The sequence below is a fragment of the Hevea brasiliensis genome, chromosome 4, assembly GCF_030052815.1.
Source record: "Hevea brasiliensis isolate MT/VB/25A 57/8 chromosome 4, ASM3005281v1, whole genome shotgun sequence".
Taxonomy (NCBI): Eukaryota; Viridiplantae; Streptophyta; class Magnoliopsida; order Malpighiales; family Euphorbiaceae; genus Hevea; species Hevea brasiliensis.
Window position 1 is genome coordinate 15,413,161 of NC_079496.1, and position 13,721 is coordinate 15,426,881.

At 34.0% G+C, this 13,721-nt stretch overlaps 1 protein-coding gene and 1 pseudogene across 1 annotated transcript; both read left to right on the top strand.

The window, feature by feature from the left end:
- The window catches only part of LOC110645871 (G-type lectin S-receptor-like serine/threonine-protein kinase At4g27290), a 28,029-nt pseudogene extending 18,271 nt beyond the window's left edge, over positions 1-9,758 (top strand).
- A 2,752-nt stretch (positions 9,759-12,510) lies between these two features.
- Positions 12,511-12,810, top strand: LOC131179405 (14-3-3-like protein B). The gene has a single exon (XM_058146243.1). It carries the CDS (start codon positions 12,511-12,513, stop codon positions 12,808-12,810), a length of 300 nt encoding a protein of 99 aa, XP_058002226.1.
- Positions 12,811-13,721: the final 911 nt, after the last annotated feature.

Sequence of the window (13,721 nt, forward strand, 5' to 3'; positions counted from 1 at the left end):
GCATTTTTTTTTTCGTTGTTCTCCCTTTCTCCTCACTTCTTCTTGTGGTAAAAACTAGAAAATGATGCTTTTATATGATCCCAAAAGTTGCCTTAAAAATGGAATAAGAGCCAAGGAGTGGATAGGAAATGAGGTATAAAAATATCCAGGTCAGGAAGGTTGTTCATGTTTTAGGCAGTCTACTTAGGGTATTGCTTACCCTAAGCAACATCTTCAACAATTTTCAACCTCTACATGCACTGTCTGCTTAAGGTTAAGCAGACCTTTAGCAAATTTTGGCAGGTTTTGGGAAGAAAGCTTGAATGTGTTGGATTTAAGCTATGCTTGACTTGCGACTTGCCCAAGCTTAAGGTTAAGCAATATGACATACCATTAGCAATATCATAAGCATAGTTTCAAGCAAATTTTAGCCAACTTGATCTTTCAAGGATTGATTTTTTCAACTTTCCTCCATGCTTACGGGACTCCAAATTTCTTCAAATCACTTACTAATGCACTCATTGACCCTCAATTTGCCACAAAAACCTATTAAAAACAATAAAATTATAAAAATCAAATATAAAATAACTAAAGTTAACAAATAAGCTAAAAACATAAAATATACTAAAACATAAGGGCAAAATGGATGCAAAACTACCCTAAAATGCCTATATGAAATGAGTGCAACACCCACCATTGCGAATGACTGCTTCCTTTCCAGAGGCTATTTTATGGGAGGGATGTTGTAGCACCAGAACAAGAACAAAGGCAAAATAAGGACAATCCTTGGGAAAGAGAACTAATTCTAAAATTATATTAATCTCATACAATTGTCATAACAAAATCTAAGCTTATAATAATAAAAACCCTAGGTCTTATTTATAAACTTAGGAATTCCAATCACATTAGGATTTTATAACAACCATCCGTGGGGAAAGAGAACTAATTCTCAAAATTATATCAATCTCATAAAATTGTCATAACAAAATCTAAGCTAATAATAATCAAAACCCTAGGTACTATTTATAAAATTAGAAATCCTAATCACTTAGGATTTTAGAACTCTAATTCAATCCTAATTAGGAATACGATAAACTAGGAAATAATAGACCTAATAAGAATAAAATTCCTAAATAAAACTCTTAAACTTCCAAATTTTCCAATGGAAATAATTCCTAAATTGTATTAGGATCTTCATCTTTCCGTACTGCATTATTCTCTCCTAGTTAGAAAAAAATTGTCCTTGAGTCTTAAAGTACTAAAGGATCATAAACCAGATGAAGAGAACATACAATGTGATCTTCTTGGATGGTAACAACAAGATTCACTCGAAGAAGTTTACACTCTCTTTTGTATTCTTGGAAACATCTAGACAGATAAAATCAATTAGAACAATGGTTGAAGTGCTCTTTAACTCAATAGAGTCTTCAACTTTCATTGACTTGAATTTTATCAATTTCCATCAAAATCTCCATGTCTAGATTTTCTTCAATTTCAATTGGAGTCTTCATGACTTGATCCTTTTATTCCCAACATATTTTTCTCAAGCATTTCTTAATCAACTTCATCAACTTCTTTCTCTAGAATAAGCTTTTCATTAGGTGGAGGTTCAACAATCAAAGTTTTGGATTCTTCAATCTTAGACATTTCAAATTGATCTTTAAATTGCTTTTTGAACTCAAGCTACTCTTGTTGTTGCCTTGCAATATCAAGGCTTATTGCTTTTATATTTTCAATATTTTTTCTTGTATCCAATTGTTTCCTCAATTGAAACAATTATGCTTCTCAAATTCTTGAACTTCTTTATTCTTAACTTAGTGACGAGTCTATTGAATATAATACCCATTCTTACATTCCTCAAGTGCTTTCTTCCTATATTATAAGATTAGTTGTATATCTTGATACTTATCAAATAAACCATAAAGAGCATAGTTAAGACCAATATATAAATCCATCAAATAACATATTTCATCAAATTGCTCATAATAGTCATCAATTTCAACTTGTATTCCTTGAATTGTATCCAATAACTCATCTTTATTATCAGTGCACAACATTAAATTATAATTAGAAAAACATACCTCTTAAAAAATCAAATTCCAACTCTTAGAGTCATTTTTAACCAAAATGGATGCCAAAATCAAATTCAATACGTCGAAATTAGCTAAGAAGGACACTATCAAAATTACTAATGTGGTAGGAGTGATGATGTGGCAAGTGATGTGGTGATGATGTAGCAGATTGATGTGGCATTGATGTGTACAAGGAGACTCAATTAGGGAGAAACTAGAGCTAAAGGCATCGATCGGGAACTTTGATGGCTAGAATGTGGTCGCTAGGGTTAGTTAAAGCTTTGGGAGGTCATGCCACGCTGGAGTCTCACCAATCTGATTTTGAGTCAAACCCAACCTAGATAGATCTCTTGTTGTGGGCACCTATAGGTGGCAAGATTTGCTTTTTTCAAAGTTGCTTGGGGCTGTGGAGTAAGGGTAAGCAATCGGTTCAAACCAAACCGAACCGAATTAAATTATAAAAACCGAACCGAATTAAATTATAAAAACCGAACCGTCCATTTTAGAAACCGAACCGAATCAAAATTGGTGAAAAATCGAATCGAACCGAACCGCTTTATTTCGGTTCGGTTCGGTTTAAATCGATCGGTTTGATTTTTGATTGATTTTTTAATTTAGACTTGATTTTCAAGTTATTTAGTATAATTTTAACTTTGGTTTGAACCTAATAACCATTAATCAATGAAATTAAACAATTAATATATATAAAATTAAATATAATTCATAAATTTTCCATAAAAAAAATTAATTCAAAAATCAATTCGATTCGATTTGACTATATAAATCACTATTCGGTTCGGTTCGGTTTAACCAATTTTTTTCTCTTCAAAATCGAACCGAACCGAACCGAAATAACTGAAATTTTTATAAATTAAAACTGAACCAAACCGATTTAATTTTAAAACCGAACCGATTGAACCGAATTGACTCGGTTCGGTTTGATTTTTCGGTTTGAACCGAATTCTGCTCAGTCCTACTGTGGAGTGGATCTGTGGTGGCAACAGGGTCGTTCGAATGCTGGGGGGTGGCAGGTTTGTTGAGGAGAAGGGTGGCACTGGCTTGGGCTTCTATTTTATGTTTGCAAATGACTTTTTTGGTTTTTTTTTTTCCTAAAGTAAAAAGGATTTAAAATTTTCAATGGGCATGGGGAAGTTTTAGCAGGAAGCTAGGGGAAACTTGAATTGAGGTTTGGCTTGGATACCAAATTGATGTAGCACCAGAACAAGAATAAAGGCAAAACAAGAGCAAATCCTTAGGAAATTGAACTAATTCTCAAAATTATATTAATCTCATAAAAATTATCATAACAAATCTAAGCTAATAATAATAGAAACTTTAGGTCCTATTTATAGAATTAGGAATCCCAATCAAATTAGGATTTTAGAATCCTAATTCAATCCTAATTAGGAATAGGATAAACTAGAAAATAATAGATCTAATAACAATAAATTTCCTAAATAAAACTCTTAAACTTCCTAATTTTACAATGAAAATAATTCCTAAATTGTATTAGGATCTTCATCCTTTCATACTGCATTATGTCATTTGCATACAAAGAAAGGAAACAGAATATGCTAGGTATCCAACTCTGAAAAATTCCTTCAATTTACATTCTTGATAGAATATTCCACAGAAATACATGAAAATCTATCTATTTGCTGCTTAATTGGCTTTAAAATAAAGAATATGTTCAGTAATCAATACTTATAAATATAATGTCTCCACTACTTCGGGAATGACAGAAGGTATTCACATGAATGATTATGAAAACAAGGAGGGAGAGGAAGATATGGAATTGCCAACATTTGATATGACCACCATAGCAAAAGCCACAGATAACTTTTCAATAGACAACAAGCTGGGGCAAGGTGGTTTTGGACCTGTGTACAACGTAACATATATAAGATTATATATCTAAGTTGGCCTATCACCTCTACAGGATCTTAACTTCTGTAATAATGGTTTCCAGGGAACATTGCCTGGTGGGCAAGAAATAGCGGTGAAAAGGCTTTCAAAAAGTTCTGGACAAGGGCAAACAGAGTTCAAAACTGAAGTTATCTTGATCTCCAAACTTCAGCACAGAAATCTTGTTAGACTTCTTGGATGTTGCATTCAGAAAGATGAAAAAATGTTGATCTATGAATATATGCCCAACAAGAGCTTAGATTTTTAAATTTTTGGTTTGAAACTCTCTGCATTAAGCACAACATTTGTTTCCAATTATGATATTGTTGATTGTCCTATGCTAATTTACTCACATCAATGAAAAAATTGATCAGATCAAATGAGAAGCAATTTTCTTGACTGGCCTAAGCGCATCCACATTATTGGAGGAATTGCCAAAGGGCTTCTCTATCTTCATCAAGAGTCAAGACTAAGAATTATCCATAGAGATTGTTAGAAGAAAGAATACAAGTAATGAAGAAAAGGATTGTATATTTGTCTGTGTCTCATTTACAGAGATATTACATCTATTTATACATGAAAATATGAACTAATTTGGACAAGAATAATAATTGCTATAATTATGCTACACAAATCTCCTATAATCATGCTAATTGCTGTAATTATGCTACACAAATCTCCTATAATCATGCTAATTGCTGTAATTATGCTAACACCCCCCCCCCCCTCAAACTCAAGGTGGTAGCACAGGTGCCAACTTGAGTTTGCTTAAGAGATCTGGCGGCGGGAGGATGCGTTTTGGTGAATATATCAGCGGTTTGGCTGACAGAGGAGACAGGAATCAAACATATGGTGCCATGAGCAACATGATGACGTACAAAATGACAATCAATTTCGATGTGTTTGGTACGCTCATGAAATACATCATTATGAGAAATCTGTATGGCACTTCTATTATCGCAATGAAGCATTGTGGCAGAAGAATGAGTGACACCCAAATCAGTTAATAACCACCGTAACCAAAGTAATTCAGATGTAGCATCAGCAAGAGCACGATATTCAGATTCATTCTAGAACGCAACAACAGCTTTGCTTTTTGCTACGCCAAGAGATAAGAGAATTACCCAAGAAGAAACAATAACTGATTGTAGAGCGACGATCCAGCCGATCACCACCCAATCAGAATCAGAGTAGCCAGATAATACTAGGGAGGAGGTAGCGAAAAAGTGCAAACCATGAAAAAGAGTGCCTTTGATATAACGAAGGATTCGAAGTACTGCAGAGAAATGAGTTGAGCGAGGAGCAGACATAAACTGGCTGACCAGATGAACAGCATATGAAATATCAGGTCGAGTAACTGTGAGATAAACAAGACTCCCAACAAGCTGTCGATATAAAGTAGGATCATCAAGAGGAGTGCCATCAAGAGGTGTAAGTTTGCAATTGAGCTCCAATGGGGTTGATACTGTTTTGCTATCAGTGATGCCTGCTCGAGAAAGTAAGTCGGATAGATACTTGGCTTGAGATAGATAATAGCCATCAGAATTTTGAGAAACTTCAAGACCCAAAAAATAGCTGAGAGAACCCAGGTCTTTCATTTCAAAATGTTGATTGAGATAATGTTGTAACTCTAAAATACCAGATGAATCATCTCTGTTATTATCATATCATCAACATAAAGCAACAGAAGAACAATACCACATCGATTCCATGAGTGAATAATGCAGAATCATGTGGACTAGAGAGAAAACCAAGTTGAGCAAGAGTGAAACTAAATTTGGCAAACCAGGCCCTGGGAGCTTGTTTTAATCCATATAAGGCTCGTCAAAGTTTGCAAACCTTATGAGGAGAATGATAACCAGGTGGAGGATGCATATAAACCTCTTCTGTTAAATCACCATGACGAAAAGCATTTTTGACATCCATCTGGAAAAGTTTCCATTTACGAACTGCAGCAATAGCTAAGAGACTGCGAATAGATGTTAATCGGGCCACTGGAGCAAAAGTTTCTTCATAGTCGATACCATATGTACCCTTTGGCTACTAAGCGAGCTTTGTAGCGTTCAATAGTTCCATCAGAACAGGTCTTGATTTTGTAAATCCATTTGCAACCAATAGGGGTCTTGTTTGGTGGAAGATCAACTACATCCCAAGTATGAGTTTTCTCTAAAGCCCAAGTTCGCTACCATAGCTTGTCGCCAAAGAGGGTCGATTTCTCTCACGATAAGAACGAGGCTCATGAAGGGTTGCAATAGTAGAGTAACAATGAAAATCAGAAAGATAATGAGGAGTTTCTCTTACACGGGTAGAACGACGAAGAGTAGTGCTAGGAGGAGATGCAGGCGCAGGTACTGGATCAACAACTGGTGCCGATTCAACAGGGGCAGGTGTAGTTGGGCTAATATTGAGCACATCACAATCACCTGGATCAGAACTTGGAAACAGCTCTTTGGAGGAGTCAGTGAAAAATAGAGAGTCAGTATTGACAGAGTGATAAAATTTGGAAAGAGAAGAGAACATAGTATTTTCCCAAAAGGTAACATGACGAGAGATGCGTAACTTATTAGAAACAGGATCCCAACAACGATACCCTTTGTGTTCAATGCCATAACCAAGAAAACAACATAGACGAGCACGGGGTTCTAATTTGGTATGTTCATGAGGTTGTAAAAGAACAAAAGAAACACATCCAAAAGGTTTAAGGATGGAATAGTCAGGAGGTTGTCCAAACAACTTTTCAAAAGGAGATAAATTATGAAGAACCAAGGTAGGAAGACGATTAATAATATAAACAACATGAAGAGTTGCTTCTCCCCAAAATTTTTACGGACATGAGGCAAAAGAAGAAGAGTACGCATGTAATCAAGAATATGGCGATGCTTGCGTTCGGCTCGCCCATTCTGTTGAGAGGTGTGAGGACAAGAACGTTGAACAACGGTGCCTTGTTGACTAAGAAACTGAAGTAAAGAAGAATCCCGATATTCCATGGCATTGTCTGTTCGGAGAATTTTAATGTCACAAGAGAACTGAGTTTTAATCATTTTTGCAAATGTGATGTAAATTTGTGATAACTCAGATCGATGTTTTAAAAAATATATCTAAGTAAACCGAGAATAATCATCAATAAATATTACAAAATAACGAAAACCATTTATTGAAGAAATAGGAGAATGAGCCCAAATGTCAGAATGAATTAAATGTCTGAAGTAGTATTATTATGAGAAAAAGATAATGCAGGTTGTTTTGCAAGCTGACAATTTAAACAATTAAATGACTCAAACTTAGTAGATCCTAATAATCCACGAGAAATTAAAGGTTGAATTTTACTGGCAGAAGCATGACCAAGACGAAGATGCCATTGGTGAATGGAGGAATTAGGGATTGTAGCCGCAGACACAAATCTCTGAGAAAGATGTAAAGATGCAAGCTCAAATAATCGACCTACTCTGTGACCCTCCCCAAGAATCTGTCCCATTTGTGGATCCTGTACCTGGACACCATGGGGAGAAAAAAAAAAACATTTAGTCCTTTTTCACACAACTGACCAACAAAAATAAGATTGAGTGCCAAATTAGGGATATAGTAGGTGTCAGGGAGATGAAGATTTGAGGTAGACACATGACCAGTATGTGTGATGTTCATTTTAGTACCATTTGCATTATGGATTAGTGGTAAGGAAGATACAGGTTTTACAGAAGACAAGAATTTAAGATTAGTGGTCATATGATTACAACATGCAGAGTCAAAAAGCCAATAAGAATTACCCGGAGTGGCGTATATAACACAGGAGAATTAGAAGAGATAACCTGCTTTGAATAGTGCCTCAAGATCACTCATGGTGATGGCGGTAGAGCCCTCGAGCAAAGAACAAAGTGATGAGAGGAAGATCCAGGCTTTGAGACATTCTTGAATTTAGAATGCCCTCCTTTTGGTCTTGGAGGACGTGTGGGACAATGTTCAAGAATATGACCGTAACCATGACAATATTTGCATTTTATAGTAGGACAATATGCAAAAGCATGACCAATTTGATTACAATTCTTACAGAGTTGATTGCCAGATTTCTGATGTGAGGATCGAGTAGTTGCAAGAGCAGCTTCAAATTGAGGAGTTTTATCCAAACTGAGACGAGTCTCTTCAAAAATAATCTCTTGAATAGCAGTTTCCAATGATGGGAGTGGATTTCGATGTAGCAGGGACGCTCGAACGGCCTCATATTCTGATCGAAGAGCCATTAGAACTTGAATGAGATGAAGATGATCTTCACTGATTTTGGCCTGAGATATTTGATTCCAAATAGGTTGGACCTGGGCAAGAAAATCATTCACAGATTGACCTGCTTCTTGTTTCAGATTATGAAGAGTAGTCCACAACTGATAATAGTGGGCAAGTCCAGTGGTCTGATATCGATTAGCCAAAAAATCCCAGATTTCTTTTGCAGAGTCATAATTAGCAAACTGGATGTGGATGGATGAGACAGAGGTATTGCGAAACCAGGTGATGATCTGATGATTTTTACTATCCCAATCCTCAAGACGGTCAGCAAATTTTGTATCAGTTTCATCGTTCTCTCTTGTCGGCGCAGTGATATTTCCAGTAACAATACGCCAAAACTTACGACCTATCAAAAAACTTTTCATTCATTGAACCCAAAGATTATAGTTGGAACCAGTCAGAACTATTGCAATAGGTCTTGAAATATCAGATTTCTCCATTGATAACAAGATGAGGAGGAAAAAAAATGGTATAATAATAGGTATGAAAGAATGAACCATAACAGGTTGTAGAGAGAGCAGAGAGACCCCAAAAACTAGAAATAAAAGCTTTATGACTCTGATACCATGTTAAAAGAAAGAATACAAGTAATGAAGAAAAGGATTGTGTATTTGTCTGTGTCTCATTTACAGAGATATTACATCTATTTATACATGAAAATATGAACTAATTTGGACAAGAATAATAATTGCTATAATTATGCTACACAAATCTCCTATAATCATGCTAATTACTGTAATTATGCTACACAAATCTCCAATAATTATGCTAATTGCTGTAATTATGCTAACAGAGATCTTAAAGCAAGCAATGTGTTATTAGATAAGGACATGAACCCCAAAATTTCGGACTTCGGCATGGCTAGAATTTTTGGAGGGGACCAAACGGAGGCAAATACAAATAGAGTAGCAGGAACATAGTAAGTGCTCCGACACTTTGTCATATATTTTACTTTTGGCGTCAACCGAAATCCAATTAATGCATGGCATTTTGCAGTGGTTATATGTCCCTGAGTATGCTGGGAACGGGCTTTTCTCAATGAAATCAGACGTCTTTAGCTTTGGTGTATTAGCATTGGAGATAGTAAGTGGGAAGAAAAACAGAGGATTTTCCCACCCAGATCACAACCACAATCTTCCTGGAAATGTAAGAACATTTAAAGGCATAATAATTTAGCTAGCTACAGGGTTCCTAAAGTTTCCACCTTTGGTTCTTGATATTCAGGTATGGAAACTGTGGATGGAAGAGAGGTCATTGGAACTAGTGGATAACATGTTAGATTCTTTTTCCATATCCGAAGTGTTAAGATGCATTAATGTGGGTTTGTTATGCGTTCAACAACGGCCGGAAGACAGGCCATATATATCATCTGTTGTCGTAATGTTGGGCACTCAAAGCTCATTGCCTCAACCGATGCAACCAGGCTTTTTCACCGAAAGAAATATGCCTGAAGCAGAATCTTCATCGAGTAAGCATGGATCAACATCAGTAAATGAAATGAATACCACATTGCTAGAGGCACGGTAGAAGATTACCACTCTGTCTCAACACTTAAAATGCAGATATATTTCTAATCCTTATTCAATATGTAATATATGAAATAAAGAATAAGTTTAGCTATAGTAATGGCGAGGTCTCATATGCTTTTCCTTATTGACCAGTCTGTTGTACTTTTTGGGTACGCAGTTTGATCCCAGTTTTTTTTGCTTGAATCCCTTTATTATGCATTCAATATATAAAATATATGATGAGGCTCACCTATTAAATACATAAATTTTATATATTTGTATTTTGATATTTATAATGGACTAGACTTAGACAAAAATTTCCATGTGATCCCTAGTTGTGCAATATTATATGCTAGTATACTTTGCGTCAATAATTGCATTTTATTGTATTATGCTAGTAAGAAGGGCAAAGTGTAATAGTAATAATGAAAACTTGCACATTTATATCTCATATAAACATGGAAAATGTTAGTATTTTTTTAAGCTATTACTGAGTATTGAGATTACAAATTGAAATTCTACAAATTTTTTTATATTAATAAATATATTATTATCTTAAAACTTTTGAGCATTACTTTTTTTTTAATTACCTCAATTTTTTATATTAAAAAATTCAAGATAAGTTCCATTAAAATGATATATTTAGAATTTTTAGATTTTGTATAAATTTTGGAAGGAGATATTAGAGTAAATTTGTAAGATTTTATAAAGTAAAGTTTTTAAAGTAATATTTTTCATGATTTTCAAAATTTTATAATTTTTTAGTGTTTAAAGAAAAGGATATATTTTTTTAAGTATTTAGGAGTTTTAAAGAGAATATCTTATTAATCTCCCAATTTTAAAAATCTTGAGAACCACCAAAAACCATAATTTTAAAAATCTTCTACCCTCTCAAATACAAGTTTAAGGTTTTTAAATCTTGAAAAATCTTCCATTACTTAAAAAAAATTAAAAAAAAAAATCTTCTCAAAAGGGTAAATCATATTTTTTAAAATTTACTCATAAAATTGAATAAAAATTTATTACTTTATGAAATTATTTTCTTTTTCAATTCTGTTGTTATTATATATTGAAAATTTACATGCATTATTATATATTTTTTTCTTAGTAGATAGTTTATTATTATATATAATATTTTTAGTTTATTATGTTATATAATATTTTTCTTTTTCTCTAAATTGAGAAAAAAAAAATATTTTGACCCATTTGTTCAATTTCCTAGCTCTGCCCTGTCTTAGGCTCACCTTCTCTCAAACCAAAATTAGACCAAAATTGATATTCAACCCACTGGTCTGATTCAAACGGGAAACAAAAAAGAAATTGAAAATCTGAAGGAAATTTGATATAAGAGGCAAATTGTTTGATTAGTTATAAGTCGTAATATATTTAAGGCAATTTAACCACACTATTTAATAAAAAAAAATTTTTTTGATAGATTATAATTATAATATGATTAAGGAAATTTGATTAAAAACTGAGGAAAAATATTTTAAATACTTTTAATTATAATAAAACTAAGGAAATAATTATTTTTGAATTATCCTTTCTTGATTCAGTCATATTGACAAGGCAAAAGGTCCATTGTGGCCCTTAAACTATTGCTCAAAAATCAAATAAGTCCTTAAACTTTTTTTTTTTTTGGTCCAAAGAAGCCTTTCAACTATTTAAAATGACACATTTAACTCCAAAGTTAACAAAGTTAAATGCTGTCTAAGGAAATTAGGGATTGCACCAACAATGCACAGTCAAATACTAGCACTTCATGGTTCATTGCATACCCCAGGTTGGAATAAAACCTTCTCTAAACCGTTGAAGCACCCAACTGGTTAATATCTGACTCTATGGTTGGTCGGCTAACTGGGAAATTCAAAGTTCAAATATCTCTCTCCATTATTGTCAAGGTATTTGATCATCATCCTCGTAGAAGGAAGTGAAGTTTTGTGGTAGAAAGTTGGAACGTATATTTAGTAGTCAACTTGTCTCTTTTCTTAATCTGAGATCATACATATTTATATGTATGGCTAAACGTGACAAGTTTATTTACGTTGCCAAGCTCTCTGAGCAGGTGGAGTGCCACGATGAGATGGTGCATGCCATGAAAAAATGTGGCTAAACTTAATGCGGAATTTGATATCAGTTGGATACAACAAAAACTTATGCAGGTTTATCTTCTCAACTCTAAGGCATGTTGAGAGATTAAAGTTACCTGCTTTAATAGAGAGAATAGCATCAAGCTTTAATTCATTAATTGTCTATCAATTGTCGTTAAGCAAAAAGTGGACTCTGCCTTCATGTAGTGATAAACATTGGATATTATGGTGCATACTGCAAAAGAAATACTTAAATCTAAATTTATGGAATTTGAGGAATCTCAGTTTTTTTTGTCAAGTTTCATAAGGGATGAGCAAAGGTATGTGAAAGTATAACAAAGCAAGACAAACATCCAAGCGCGTGTTTGTGGGGAGTATACCTTGGAAGAAATATTGGAGCTAGGTCGAGCTAGTAGGACCTATGAGAGGATCCAAATGGTCAGGAGCAGCAGTTGTTGAAGCAAATTGTGAGGGAATGGGTGTGATCGAGTGATACAGGGAGGATTTAAGGAGCAATATTTGAGAGAAGAATATAATACAACTAAGTGCATTATATCCCCATGAAAGATTGCAAGTACTGTATTTATCTTTCTTGATGATGTTTAATGGTCGAATGAAGTCTTTACCATTAAAATTTTATAAAAAAAAAAAAAGAAAAAGAAGGATGTTGCTGATCATTCAATGAAAGCATATGAGACAACTACCACTATCGTAGAGGTTGAGTTGCCTCCTATGCATTCTACCCGATTGGGTCTGGCATTGAATTTCTTAATATTCTCTTATGAGATCTTGAATTCATCTGAAAGGGCCTATCGCCTTGCAAAGCAAGCCTTCGATGAAGCAACATCAAAGCTTGACAATTCACTCAAACTCATGAATGTTACCAGGCAAGCATTCCCAATAATCACCCTTAACCCCACTCGCAAAACAGCCCCAGTAGCAAGAGCATCCTCCGGTGGCATTCCCCGTCTTCAAACATAATGTATCTCAAGTATAATATTCTCTAGTGGCATCTCCACTACCATCTCCCAGATTCTCATCACATCACCTTCATCACCATCGTCGCAGTCATCCTCATCCTCTTCAATAATAGTATCTGTCAATAATCTGCATGACCATACTAACCAAGAGATTCAATGTCAGAGTTGTTATCTTCATATGAAATTTGAACTTTGAAGTTGCCCCTATTGACTACATGCAATTCATCATTGTCGCTGTCAATGTCCAGCAAGTTGGATCTATTTGAGCAGAAGATTAAAGAGATAACGGTGGTCATTGGAGGAAAACGGTTGTCAGTGGTCACGTGACCACGTGACTAAGGTTTGGTTCAAAGTGAACTAGTATATATTAATTTTAGAGTTAAAACTGTCATTTTAAATAGTTAAAAGGCTTCTTTAGACTCAAAAAAAATTTAAGGGTTTATTTAATTTTTGAGCAATAGTTAAAGGGGGCAAATAGGCCTTTTGCCTATTGACAATATATAGTTATTGGAGAGGAGAGGGGATATATAATATTGAGGTTGTGATTGATAAGATTAGTTATTAGCCATATAAATATTTTATTGCTATTTTGGTTTTTTTAGATTTTCGCAATACACTATTTTATTCAATTTGTAAATTCTAAACAGTTATATGCTCTTTGATCTTTGGAAGAGGTTTGATTTAAGCCGGCTCCTTATATTTTACTTTGTCTTTTAACTTTAATTTTTTATTAAAAAAATCTCTAAATTTTAATTTTATTTCATAAAAAATCTCTTTAACCTGTAATAATAAATTTTCATATTAAAAAATCATTCTAAGTTATAGTGACGCATTTTCTAATTAAAAGACAATCGTTCTCTTTTATAGGAACTAAATGGTTAATGATAACATTGATTTTTTTGTGATAAGTTT

What these genes read in the sequence shown, in the direction of transcription:
- LOC131179405 (XM_058146243.1), top strand. Translation starts at nt 12,511, where the DNA reads ATGAAAGCATATGAGACAACTACCACTATCGTAGAGGTTGAGTTGCCT.